General features: G+C 39.7%; 2 protein-coding genes across 3 annotated transcripts; one reads left to right on the top strand and one right to left on the bottom strand.

The window, feature by feature from the left end:
- Window positions 1-6,563, bottom strand: LOC118290483 (dihydrolipoyllysine-residue succinyltransferase component of 2-oxoglutarate dehydrogenase complex, mitochondrial). 2 transcript variants are annotated; one of them, XM_035618190.2, is made up of 15 exons: window positions 6,353-6,563; window positions 5,481-5,514; window positions 5,117-5,159; window positions 4,608-4,672; window positions 4,438-4,512; window positions 4,254-4,309; window positions 4,048-4,156; window positions 3,333-3,485; window positions 2,811-2,884; window positions 2,619-2,716; window positions 2,262-2,392; window positions 2,048-2,121; window positions 1,868-1,951; window positions 1,572-1,739; window positions 1-1,416 (listed from the first exon to the last, which is right to left on the bottom strand). In XM_035618190.2, exons 1-15 carry the CDS (start codon window positions 6,413-6,415, stop codon window positions 1,282-1,284), a joined length of 1,362 nt encoding a protein of 453 aa, XP_035474083.2. In that variant the 5' UTR covers window positions 6,416-6,563; the 3' UTR covers window positions 1-1,281. The 2 variants fall into 2 exon arrangements, with proteins under 2 accessions (XP_035474083.2, XP_035474085.2); XM_035618192.2 differs by having other exon boundaries at window positions 3,333-3,482.
- Window positions 6,564-6,824: 261 nt separating this feature from the next.
- Window positions 6,825-13,609, top strand: LOC118290482 (prospero homeobox protein 1-like). The gene is made up of 5 exons (XM_035618188.1): window positions 6,825-7,014; window positions 7,351-8,653; window positions 9,047-9,148; window positions 9,611-9,805; window positions 12,485-13,609. The coding sequence occupies exons 2-5, from the start codon at window positions 7,355-7,357 to the stop codon at window positions 12,650-12,652; spliced, it is 1,764 nt and encodes a 587-aa protein (XP_035474081.1). The 5' UTR covers window positions 6,825-7,014; window positions 7,351-7,354; the 3' UTR covers window positions 12,653-13,609.
- The last annotated feature ends 75 nt before the right edge of the window (window positions 13,610-13,684 follow it).

Below are 13,684 nucleotides of genomic sequence, written 5' to 3'. Positions count from 1 at the left end.
TGTGATTGAACATTTTAGAGTATGAAAACAAAAGATAACTTAAACAATTAATTATCTAAGTTGTTGCCAATTAACGGATTTATAAATTGACCAAAATCTAATCAAATAATCGTTTCATTGCCAGATAATCACTGTCGGACTAATGGTAAACAATGTTTGTGAAGGAAATGTGCAAGAGAAGTTTTATTGCTTTAAACTCTTGAGATGTTTAATGTTTTGAATTGTTTCTTTAAATAGATACAAGTGTTTTATGTAAAGGATAGCACATTGAAAGGAGTTTAACATAAAAACCTGCAAAGAAATTGTGCGTCTTGAGCTGATAAAGTAACAACATACTATATATACGTATATGTTTAAAAACAAAAAGGGTCTGGTTTGTGTTTTGGAGAGTTTCTGCTCATGAACAGTGAATTAATTTATCTATTTAACATCTTAAAGCTTATGATCAACATGTTTAGATGTCGGTGGCCAGACAACAGCAGGAAAAGTTTAAAACAGAAATAAATGCCATGTAGAATATGAATGACTGTGCGAAGCAGGAATAAAACTGAACTCGGTCGCCTCTAAACACGTGCTCATGGCACAATTGACAGGGATTTGGAGGCATGGCACTGACTGTTTCATACACAAACACAGTTTTCTGGTTTGCTGATCCTTTTTTTTTTCTTTCAGACTGCAGCTAGTGACGACAACTAGCAGCAAACCAAGGAAATCTTTCGTTCTGGTGTTAACATTAAAACATCTTGACCTCGTTTTGAGTGAGCTCTGCTTGGCCCAGCTGTGGAAAAAGCTGCTCAGGAGAGCACCGGCTAATAAGCAGGGGAGAAAGTCTTGCAGCCGACTGTTGCCGGGAGAAAAGCTACTTGTATTTTATGAGTACTGTGACAAGGATTCAGCGAATGTCTATCCACTGGTTCATGTGTCCATCTGAAGACCACATGGACACAGTGTTGTGGACAACAATTCTCTACCCTAGAATGCCAGTTTTTCTCCACTCATCTTTTTTGCTAAATCTAAATGTAGCAAAACAATTAGTCAAAAGATGATAAGAACACTTCCTGACTTTCTGCTTTGTTGACCTAGCGGAGGCGGATACCTGAACTGAATCTCTCCAGATAATACAGCGTGTTTCATGAGTGTAGTGTTGGAACACACAACCTCAGTATGACCCTGCCGTGTGACTTAACCGTAGTTGTGTAAGGGATTTTGTGCGACTTGTGTGTGTTTTTGTGACGGGGGGAGTTCATTTTATGCAGCCGAGTAATGTGGTGGAATAAAACATCACATGTCCAGAAGCAGCACTCGTGGATCTTCCACCACCGCTTTGATCTTGCGCAAGAAAGTGACAGCTTCTCTGCCGTCGACGAGTCTGTGGTCGTACGTCAGCGCCACGTACATCATGGGCCGGATCTCAACCTGCCAAAAGTACAAAGCAGTTTTATTATAAACTCATTATTTAGGAAAGCCAACACGCAAAACGTATACTTAATATCTCACCTTGGCCTTTTGTACCAGTTAAACTTCTACTAATCCCATAGATGAACTTAAGTCAGTCTTCAATGTTTTCTTACCTGGCCGTTTATGGCGACTGGTCGGTCGAAGATGCCGTGCATGCCCAGGATGGCAGACTGGGGAGGGTTGATGATGGGCGTCCCGAACATGGAGCCAAACACACCGCCGTTACTGATTGTGAAAGTTCCTCCGTCCATGTCTTCAACAGCGAGCTCATTGTGACGAGCCTGAGGGGCACAGCACAAATTATCATCATAAAAATTATTTGATGGTTTTAAATCAAAAAGCAACAATTTCAAAGTCTAAAAGATATAAAAAGAATACAATAATTTTAGGGTGATGGTTATCATCTTACCTTTTCTCCCAGCGCATTAATGGCTTTTTCAATGTCAGTGAAGTTCATGGTCTCAACGTTACGGATCACTGGTACAACAAGCCCCTGAAGGTGACATCAAGTGTTACCCAGCATTTATAGGCAACAGGTTCGACACCAAAAAATGAATAAATGTAGAGTTTGAGAGTAAAAACAATGTACCTTTGGCGTTGCCACGGCGACACTTATGTCCACATAATCCCTGTAGACGATCTCTTTAGTTGCATCATCAATGACTGGAGTAAAAAACATGTAGGAACATAATTTAGATTTAAAACAACAGCAAATTCAAAAATTATAACACCTGGATATATATAAACAGTTATACTAATATGTTAAATTTAAAGCTAAAGAACAAACATGGGCGTTGTCTCACCGCCATTGACAGCAGGTTGGTCCATCAGAGCGTGTGCGGCAGCCTTCACGAACGCTGACATGAAACCCAGTTTGACGTTGTGCTTCTTTAAGAAAGCATCCTTATGGACTTTTCTCATCTCCTGAATGTTGCTGAAACAAAAGGAATGAAATATTAGAGAACTTGCTTAGTGATGAAACATGTCAATAAAGAACCTTCAGTCAAATATCTTCTTTAATCACGTGACATTGGTGTGCACACGCATCTGAACACGCTTTATCGGGTTCTATTGGATTGAGCTTGTTATGCTGACTTGCCAAGCTTCAGACAAATGTAAATACTGTTAAATGAATAATCTCTTGTGCTGCTGTGTCTCACCTCATGTCCACCTCGTTGAAGGTGGTCAGCATGGCGCAGGTGCTCTGAGCCTCCTTCAGCCTCTGGGCGATCCTCAACCTCATACGGTTCATCTTCACCTGGACAGCAGGAGAACGAAAAGATCTGTGAAGCATCTTTTTCACAGCGTTGGTGAGTCGTGACACAAACTTCATCACTTCTAATGTGTGTTACCCTGTTTTCTCCTCGGCCTCCTGCTGCTGCAGGAGAAGGTGCTGGAGGTGCAGCAGTGGGCTTGACGGCAGAAACTAAACAGAGAGCAAAAGAGGGCAAAAATTTTAGTGACTAGGGATGGGTGGCATTAGGATCTTCACAGTAAAGAAAAGGGTTTGGGTTAAAAAAAGATAAAAGAAAACTGGAGCTCTTCAAGAATAGGCCAAGAAAAAAAACAAAAAACTATCCCGCTTACGTTTTTAAGTAAGCGGGATTAAAGGGAATATCAGGTACTCTGACTAAGTTAAAAACCTTTATTCAGACATTATATAAATCCTCTTCATCAGAGGCAAATTTGAAGATAAAATGAGCAAGATAACTTCTATGTAGCTATAATGAATAAAAAAAAAAAAAAGTCAAAATTATTCTCATTTTTAATTACTTAAAACGCCATTTGGGTATGGATGAGAGGCCCAAACGTTAATTTAGCAAAATATCTGCAGTAGTGTGGAAGGTAGTTTAATGATACACAAGGAAACAAACCAGGTTTTGCTTGGAGAGCATGTGGTGGCACTGGGGGCACTGTAGGCATGGCTGTGGGGGTTGAAGCTGGAGGAGATGGTGGTGGAGGAGGGGCTGCAGCTTGTGCCTCTGCAGCTGGGGAGGGGGCCGCTTTGGCGGCAGCAGCAGCAGCTGAAGAGACAAGAAGTAAAGACGGACAAATGTAGCAAGAGTCTAATGATTCACAAAATACACAATTTGCTTCAGTGTGTTCACTGTGCTGTCGTTGAACACTATTTTCGATGTTTCACCTCTATGTCGATTTAGATTAGGTTTTAAATCACGACTACAACTGGAGTTCAAAATGAACCGTGTGATGAAAAGCACATCCCGTCTTTGCTTCACAACTAAAGCACTGCTAATGACATTATTTTAAAGTCACAACTAATTTGATTTTTTGGCACCAACATTAAAAATTTGATCTGATATGCAGATATTTTAAATCATAACAATGTTAATTTTATATCGCATTTTATTGAGGCAAAACTGTTTGTAAAAAACAACAACAAAATGCCTGTCTACTTTACACATTGAATTATCACAAATGTTTTGTGTAATTGTGTTGTTAATTGTACTGACCGACAAAAACAAACCTATTCAAAGTGGCACCAGCAAAGAGAAATATTAACTAGTGCCCAGTTCTTCTGGTTGATTTACTTTAGTGAGAAAATCATAACTAATGTCCAGCTAATCATACCTCCTTTCCTGAGTTTGAAGAGGGGCGTTCCTCCTTCTACCTTCCCTCCGTCGGGCACCAGCAGTTCCTCAATGACACCGGCTGCTGGAGCAGGGACTTGTACTGACGTCTGGAAGAACAAAAGATATCATTTTTTTCTTACCCTGCTATAGTAAAAAAAAAAATCAATCAGATAATGTGAGGTTGATGTTCTTTCTTGTTCTTACCTTGTCAGTCTCAATTTCACACACCACCTCATCTTCTGCGACTGAGTCGCCCACAGCTGAAACATAAACATGAAATAATTAATGTTTTTCATATGCATAAATGTGAACTGTCATCATCTGGCTCAGTCATGATATAATACAGGAGACACTGTGACAGAATTTAACACCTCATACAAATACCAACCTTTCTCCCACCTCACGTCTCCCTCTGAAACAGATTCCGCAAATGCAGGAGTTTTGACTGTGACAACTTCATCTCCTGTGAAAAGACAACAACAACAACTGTTACTGTAAGTTTTAAACTTAACAGAGCTGAGTTTAGTAAAAAATGCAGAGGGCTGTTGCTCTACATACTGCGAACAGCAGATGTCTTGAAGTATCTGATGTGGAAGATGTTTGCTGATGATGGAAATTCACATCTACAAGTGAAGAAAAAAAGAAATTACTTACATTTTTACAAAAATGCAATTTTTACACAAATTACTTGAAGGGTGAAACTTATGATAATGTTTATTGCTAATTCGTTTTATTTTACTTTTTAGTTATGTTTACAAAAAGTCATAAAAAAATGTGGTTCTGGTTTTGTAAAAAAACAAAGATAATAAATTTCAGATTACATAAAATAGAAAAGAGCATCAAATAATCAAAGTAGAACAATTAATTGACTAACTGTTTCAGCACTGAATTACTTTTTTAAGTACACACGCTGCAGGCTGATATGCAGATGAAGATTAATCGCTCAATTATGAAACATGAATTTTAAAAAAACCTTTCACTGACAATGCATCATTGTGCTGAAGGTTTTCTACAGATTAAGTGATTTAATGCAGGACAAAACCCTCAAAATGGTAAGAAGCACTTACGGCAGAGAATTCCTGGAAACTATCCTGCTGCAGACAGAGACACCTTCAGGAGAAAAAATTAAGAAAACAGAGAAAGAAGAAAGAAAATCAACACGACCTTGAACTACTGCTCCTGCTCAGGCCCTAATGTGAGATATGACTGTGGTTCTCCGGCAGCTGCCGTCATTAACCACTCATGGGCTCCTCAGGCATCTCATGCCACTCATAAGCATTACTGATTGTGCTTTGGATGGCCCACTCACAGAGCTTGTCTATTCATGAGACACAGAATAAAGACAGTAGTCTTAGATGTGGCGTTACTGCCGAGGTTCTGGAAATCCAGCTGAAGGACTGGTCTACGTAGTCGGTGTAGAAGCACACTCACCAGATGCACCTTGTCGGAGCAGCACATAATTGGCCTGGACAGATGACAAAGGGAGAAAAATCAGTTAAGCATTTATTTTTCGTACGTGTGACTTTGAATTCTGGCTTTGTACTGACTTATATTAGTGTCATTTAGATGAACCGCCTTCCCCCAACTGTGATTGTAAACACGTTACAGGTGAGCATCAAACCATGACCTGCTGCTCTCCTAAACTGAACCTTCTCTTCTTCCTGCAATCCATAATCAGCGGACAACAGTGTCACCATGAAGCAGGCAGGAGGACAGAGCCACCCTGACACAGGTTGTTACTCTGGTGTTCATGTTTCAGCTCAGTTCACCTGCTCACAGCAGTGAAAAGAAAACGAAAAGAAAAAGACAGCTGAACTTGTGTTGTCGTCCCCTCACTGCGCGCGCGCGCGCACGCACGCACACGCACGCGCCTCACATGTCAGAACCACCCACAACATGCTAACTTTAGCCTGTCACGACCGGGCGTGCGGTGTCAGGTCCGAGGAGTAAAACAACTAGAACAACTGTGGCTCCGAAGACATGCGTGTTAGCTAGGAGTGCCTCGCTAGCTAAAGCTAACATTAAAAACGTTTATTTTTTTATTTTGTATATAATTATGTAGCCGTTCAACAGTCAAACAGTCATCGTGCTAAACGTGTGCTCGGCGTCCCGACGGAGCGGAGCTGCCGGTGGGCGCTGTCAGTGTCCGTGTCCTTGGTGGCCGAGGCCCTGCTCCACAACAGGCTAACCTCGGCGGTGCGCTCACTTCACAGCCGGTTGTGTCTTGTCGTGAATCGAGAGAAGCCGTTTTAAAGTGAACACACACAAATGCCAGTCTCGGCGCCATGTTGTTTTGTTCCTACCTGCTTCGCCGCGGACAGGGACCGGCCAAGCGTCCGGGACACGCATCGGGACCGTGATAGCATGATGCTAGCTGGCGGCTACAGCCCGTGTGGTTTGACAGCAGCCGTTGAAGGAGCGGTGTGCAGCGGCGAAGGCGGCTCGCGCCACTCCCAGGTGCTGGGGCGGTCCCGCCGCTGGGAGGAACCACTGCGGCCGGCTGGAGGAGGGGTGGGCCGGGGAACCAGGCGGCGGGAACCGGGGCTGGATACACACCAACACTGACCAGCAGGGACTTAGAACCCGACGAACATCGTGACCGGGTTGAATTTAAAGCGAAAGTCCACACGACAAAGTGATAAGAGTAATTTGAAAGAAATCAGGACTGTACCATTCCCTGCACCGGCGATGTAGTGACACTTTCAAAGTTACTTTTACAACAACCACAAGCACACTCATTAAAAACAGACAATGTCATTTTATTATGCATGTATTCCTCACACAGTTCAATGCTAGTGGGCTGTCAGATTGAAATAATGTGATTATCACGAGGCAGGTAGGGATGGGATAGGTTGGCAGGCTTGTTTGACCACGCCCCCCGGAGAGGGTCTCCACAAATAACTGGGTCCTTCTCCCTCCTGCAACTTGCAGACCTGCAGCCTCCTCTGGTCCTTCTCCACAACAGGTAGGTTGTTTCTCACGCTGCACGTCTTTAATATCTCTCAGTATGAATTATGTTTTCACTTGAGAGAATAATTTCAACATTTTGGATTGAATTCTGAATTGAAATTCAGGTATACGTCTGAAATTCTAATATAACAAAAAAAAAAACTAAACAAAAAGAAGAAAATATCCAAGAAGCGAGAAACTTCCAAGGCATTTACTTTCAAAAAAAAATAAAAATTTTGCAAGCTGTTGAAACCCGTTCAATCACTTTAACACTAATAATAAATAGACAGAAGAAAAATATTTTTATTATTATTTTTTATACATGCAACATGATGGTTTTTTTTTAATCCAGGAGCATGGATCCAAATGTTTGGAGTGAAGGCATGTATTCTTCCAGCAACATCTGCCTTGACGGCTGCACTGTAGAGCATCTCTCCTCTTTTCAACCCGACCCTGTGCCTTCCTCCGATTCAGATGCATCGGGTGTTTCTTTGACTTTTCACCGAGACAGCGAGAACACGGCGATGCTACCTGAGAGTTATTACAGGGGGGCCGGCGCAAGTTTGATCTGCTCGAGCCCACTGGAGCTCAATCTACCCAGAGACAGCTCCACGAGAAGGCACCCATCTCCAGCATCCAGTTCTTGTGGTCACAATGACTGGAATCTAAGCAGTGGCCATCAAGCAAAGCGTGCCAGAGTAGAAAATATCATCAAAGGCATGACCTGCTCTCCTGATGTGACCACAAATCAGCATGAGCAGACAGACGGCTCGCATGAAAGTGAAAGGATTCGAGAGCTGTCTTTACATCAGGAGCACATGGAAGGAAGTGGATCTGGCAGCTTGAGTCACAGCCAGACAACAAGAAAGCAGCTTGACAGTGAGGAGGAGAAAACCTGGAGCAATTCTCCCAACACATCCCCAAGGGACACGTTCGAAGATTCACACAGGGAGTTTGAGAGCAGCTCAGGTCGAAAACATCAAGGCTGGAAGAAGGTGAAGCTGCTGAGCTACTTCCAATCCAGACCTGAGAGAATTAAGCTAATGGCAGATGTTTTAAAGTATGAACTGTCCAGAGCCGTCAGCAGGAGTGTTGACTCGGTTTTTAAAAGCATGCAGCTTCTACAGGCATCGCCAGACAACGAGAGTGTGGAGACTGAAGTGCCTCTTCAGTCATCAGGGTCTAACGAGAAAAAAATAAGACTTTCATTTGGCGGGAATGCAGAGGTGCAAGTCCCAGATGTCCAAACCGAAGCACTGTCTCTGGTTGTACAAAAGCCTCGGCTGGAAAGATCCGACAAGCTCATCCTCCAGCCCAGGTCGAGAGCTCACCATCGTCCGAAACCCCCGGCGTCCTTCAGTCATGACCCAGCTCTATGCAACGATCAGCCGTCACAGAAGACTGACAACCCTGCCCGTCAACATGCCCTTAGGTGGTTGCGAGACGGAGGCTCTGAAGCTGGCCAAGCAAAGTTTGAGATGTTCGACGCACATTGGACTTCTGTCAAAGTGAGATCCAAGGTCAACTCCCGATCTGCGAGGAGCCCACTGCCTCGGTCTGCGTCTGTGGATCCGAGGCTTGTAGAAAGCCTGCGCTTTCCTCACGTCAAGATCGAGTCTGACAGCCTGGTCAAGAACAACCTGTACATGCTGAATGTATCCTTTGCAAGTTTTTTGATAGTGTAGTCTAACATTTGATCTTTTATTATACTCTTTCAAACCTTCAAGTAGCAATCAGCAGTGACAGAAAATATTTATTTTCCCCTTTGTATATTCTGAAACAAATTACTTTAGATACAAGTAATAATTTTTCTTCCTATTAGAGGTCCAAATAACAAACCTTGTTTGTGCTATAAATCCAGTCTGTTCGTCAACACCAATCATCTAGAGTTAAAAGAAAACTGCAGTCTCTCCTTCTGACCTGATCTGTTGTGATTTCTAGTGGAGAAACATGTTTGCAGGCTCATTAACAAAGAAAAGGTGAGACTGTTAAATTATGTGTGGGATGTGTGTGCTTGTGTTTTTTTCCTTAACAGTGGTGCATTACAGGAGGGTCTCACTACAAACCACCTGAAGAAAGCAAAGCTCATGTTCTTCTACACTCGCTACCCGAGCTCACTGGTACTGAAGATGTGTTTCCATGATGTGCAGGTGAGACAAGATTTGCAATATTGATAAATGGTTCAACTTTGCTGTAAAAAGACAGATTCATAGCATTCATTGTTATCTGGGAAAGTTGCAGCATTTTAGCAGTCTTATTTTTTGCTGTTTCTGGGGGGGGCTCAAATGTATATATTTTTTTAATGTGAATGCCATTTCTAACCAGTCAGTACAGTCACTACAGAATAAAAAAAATCAAGAGACAAGTTCAGCACTTTTGTATTTTATTTGTCAAACAGCATTTTAAACGCAGTTAATATAATTACATCACTAATGAATTTATGTAAAACACAATGTGTAAAAATGAAAAGACAGCAAAATTATTTTTATTTTAGCTGCATTACATCTTGTCCCACAAAGACTAAGACTGTCAGTCTTAAATTACAAAACAGTAATGTGATTTTCATAATAATCTATACATTTTACCTGCTCACTTACCTGTTTCATCCTCAGTTCACGCGCTGCATCACTTCCCAGCTCATCAAGTGGTTCAGCAACTTCAGAGAGTTCTACTACATCCAGATAGAAAAGTTTGCCCGCCATGCCCTCGCGGAAGGAGTGGCCGATGTGAGGGGTCTGACTGTGGGGAGAGAATCAGAACTTTTCAGATCTCTCAACATGCACTACAACAAAGCCAATGACTTCCAGGTGAGCTATACCTGAAACTAAACAGTGAGTATTAGTTGTATCAGAGGTATTCAAATGATCGTGTCATATTGCTGCCGTGCATAACATTCATAGTCTGATGAAGAGCAGGGATCCTGAAAGAGTCGCAATGTATTTGCAGTATTTGTTTTACTTTGGAGCTTTCAGTGAGGTCGTTTTACTATCACAAGCGCAGTTTAACAGAATTTACTTTTGTTGAATTTTTTAAATCCTCATTCTAAAGGTTAGCATAATTTTCTAATAAGTCTACTTCACTGCATCTCATTTATAATTGGTATAGATTTTTGAAGAAATCAATGGGGACAGTGGCAATACATTACAGGATTCATGTAATATATTGCAAGTTATGCAGAATAATAAACCCAAAAGATAGTACACAGAATTGCTGGAGTAATTTATTTGTTCCCAGTACAGAGTTAAAAAAATCAAAAAGAATTTGAATGCATGCCTCATCATAGCCAGAGTTCTTGCATGTTTCAATACATTGTTATTGACATTATTTTATTCATATTTTTAATGGGTTTACATGTGGAGATAATTCCAAGATGTTGATTAAACCATGGAAATGTATTTGTGCTAGGTGGGTTATTTTAATCAAATTATAACTCCAGTGGTTGAGTATTTACAGTACTCAACCACGTAAACTAAATATATCAAAAACACATATACTCAAACAATTTAGGGGGAAAAAAGTCAAAATCTGCTCATATACATTTAGTTTTCTGCTTCATTAAAAACTTTAAGAAGCCCTTGAGATGAATGAACAGCGACAAACACACATATGCACAGACACATCGTGTGATTAAATGATTGTGACAATGTGATTAACATTTTCTCTGTAATCTATGATTTTAATGCAGTTAGACAGTGTTCATGTTGTACAAAGTCCCCTGCTGGACAGCCAACATCTTACACATCTAATATATCGTAATACAAACCTAGTATCCATAAAATCTATTTTTATGATTCCCATATGTTAAGTTTTTGTTTGACTCTGTCATCGATTGACATATTCTTAATGAATGGAATAAAATTTGCCAATGAGCCTCTTGAGTATAGAAGCATACTTTGAGGTTTATGTCATAATGAGGATTCAGCTAAATAGGGGTGTCTACAATTTACACTGTTGAAGATGAAGAATAAAAGTAAGGCAGTGTCTCTGCGATATTTTATTACCTTTTATTACCATGCAAATTTTAATCAGTGTCATTGGAGTATGTGAATGCAATTAAAAAATACCCTCTTTTAAAAATTATTAATTAACAATGGAATCCCCATTTTAAAAAAAAAGGAAAGGCTTCACATTTAGGAAGGATTCCGTGTGGCATAAACATAGTTTCAGCAAGGTTCACCAGCTTAATTTAAGAACTTTTAATATTCTTTTAAACAAAAGGATAAATCATTTTGATAGTATGAATATAGTTTATACCTATGTTATGATCATACTGTATAGAAGTACAATGAAAAATGATGACGTACCTGCAAATTATATTGTATTAAATTACTTTTTCAATTGTTCCCTGCCATAATCGCAGTAATGAGTAATGATATAATTACTTATGTGTTCATTAAACTGGACCCAAATGAATATAAGTTTTTACTAATGACTAATTATGATTCACAGAGTTTGAGTTAGGAGAGACGGGCTGAACAGCCCTTCTGCTCGCGGTCCACTGTGACAACAATTAAACAACACATCTAATGATTTTTTTTATCATCTCCAGACAGCCTGCAAGTATGATATGGCTGCATGTGAAACTTTCTTTTTAAAACAGGCCCGAACATAGTTAGTGGTTAGTGCACCAGTTTGGCTGTATTGGATTTTGTTTCTTTTTCCTCAGTAAACCTTAAAGCTGTTTAATCTGTTTTCATTAAAGTTTTCTTTCTTTTTGAAACTACAATTTTATGTTTCTAACACTCTTCCACAACTCCTTGTTGCAAGTTTTCCTGCAGCATAAGATACATTAGTATTACATTATTTTATATTTCTTTCCAATGCACAACTGTTGCACAAATATGCCAACATCAACAGACCAACAATTCCAGTGGTTCGGACAATTTTTAACCGGTTCTTGTTTCCCAAACCAGGTCGTTTCTTGGTCAGAAAGAAAATAAACAAAAATCAATGCTGCATTATTGAATTGGCATGTGTCTCAAAATCCAGTATCTGTTGAGCTATAGTTTTCAGTGGAAGATATACGATATCATAAAAAGGAATATTTTCAGAATTTGCATCTCATAAAATAGCAAAATAAAACTAATTCTAGGCCATCTTACTCTACCACAAAATATGCCCTACTCCCTGGAAAATGGGCATACCGGTGATTTCAGCAAAGCATTACTATTCTACTGTAGGAAGGTTGTATCCAGCATGTTGGGATAAGAAGAGTAAGGTATAGGCAGCTTTTTATATTGTAGCTTGTCTAACTTGTTAATATTTCTTCTCAATTAATCATTGTCACTTAGTTTTTACTTTTTACTTACCTTAATAACACAGGCCTGATTCTGATTATCTCAAAAATAATGCAAATTATACAATACTTGACACAATAAAAACACAGACAATGATTGTGAACGGTATGTGTAAGGTTGAAATCTTTAAAAAAATAAAACATATATATATATATATATATAAATATATCTTCTCCTGTGAATTCACAGGTCCCTGACAGATTCCTTGAGGTTGCCGAGGTTACACAGAGAGAATTTTACATTGCCATTTCAATGGGCAAAGATCGTGATCCATCCTGGAAGAAAGCGATCTACAAGGTGATCTGTAAACTGGACAGTGACATGCCGACAGAATTCAAAAGTCATCACTCTGGATGAGCGCCAACAAGAACCTGGACTTACTCATGCCTTAATGATCAAGCCATGTTGTTTCCAATGATTGAGCACACTATATTGTAAATCAGACAAGGGTAAGTGAAGTAACCGTGGCAGACCAGCTGCGTTTATTTTAACAATTGGCTCCTTTTGTTGCATCATGAGCTAGTTTGAAATATGTATTTTTGCTATATCAGTCATATTCTATAGCAATGATACAAATTTTGTACAATCGTGAATTTGTTTTATCAAAATGCTACAGAAAACATGTTCTCAGGTTTTTTTTCTTAAATAATCACAAAATAAGGTCCACACCACATCAGAGAAAAGATATTTAATATTCAGCAGAACTCATTGTCCTTATATGTATTTACAAGATATGTAAAATGGAAATTACACAAATTTCAGAATGACTGAATCATTTAATACCTCACCCAGTCCTTATGAACTGTGAAAGTACTTCTTTCGCTCTTCTATACTTACCAAATGGCTCCATTCACCCACTTTCCCAATCATAATGTGGTTGTCTGTCCATAGAATATTAATGATCATCTTCATCAGCAGCGCAGTGTTTTCACTGGTAACTGATCCTTGCTTTGTCTTCAGTGTTGATTCTCCAGATCAAAATTTCTGATGTGTGAAAATTCAGGATTTTCTGGTGCAAAATTTTGCAGACGTTTAATTAATGAAGTAGAAAAAAGTAAATCTACTCATATTGCCATTTATGAACCTCGATAATGACACTAAATGAGACTGAATAGGATTCTTTCTAATATTTTTATGCAATGTGCACATAGGCATTTGCACTGACCACTTTTGTTTGAAATGGAAAACTAACAATAATGTGCCACTGTGTGATTAATGTTAAATAGGGTTCAAAGATAAATTTATCGTGTTGTTTTCTGCTCGATTAAAGGTGTAACCGACACTTTGGTCATATGTATGTCAACGAAAACAAAATCAATTTGTTCATTCAAAATTTGATTTAAAAAGGGGACATTTGCCCATGAAAATGAAAATACAAATCTTGTGATG

Source organism: Scophthalmus maximus, chromosome 18 (genome assembly GCF_022379125.1).
Source record: "Scophthalmus maximus strain ysfricsl-2021 chromosome 18, ASM2237912v1, whole genome shotgun sequence".
Taxonomy (NCBI): domain Eukaryota; kingdom Metazoa; phylum Chordata; class Actinopteri; order Pleuronectiformes; family Scophthalmidae; genus Scophthalmus; species Scophthalmus maximus.
Note: the sequence above shows the minus strand (reverse complement) of the source record. Positions and strands in the feature narration are given on the sequence as shown.

Coding starts and splice junctions, on each gene's coding strand:
- LOC118290482 (XM_035618188.1), top strand. CDS start 7,355: ATGGATCCAAATGTTTGGAGTGAAGGCATGTATTCTTCCAGCAACATC. Junction 9,149..9,610: donor TGTGTTTCCATGATGTGCAG/GTGAGACAAGAT, acceptor TTTCATCCTCAG/TTCACGCGCTGCATCACTTC. Junction 9,806..12,484: donor ACAAAGCCAATGACTTCCAG/GTGAGCTATACC, acceptor GTGAATTCACAG/GTCCCTGACAGATTCCTTGA.
- LOC118290483 (XM_035618190.2), bottom strand. CDS start 6,415: ATGCTATCACGGTCCCGATGCGTGTCCCGGACGCTTGGCCGGTCCCTG. Junction 5,160..5,480: donor GCTCCGACAAGGTGCATCTG/GTGAGTGTGCTT, acceptor TTTCTCCTGAAG/GTGTCTCTGTCTGCAGCAGG. Junction 4,310..4,437: donor AGACGTGAGGTGGGAGAAAG/GTTGGTATTTGT, acceptor TTTATGTTTCAG/CTGTGGGCGACTCAGTCGCA.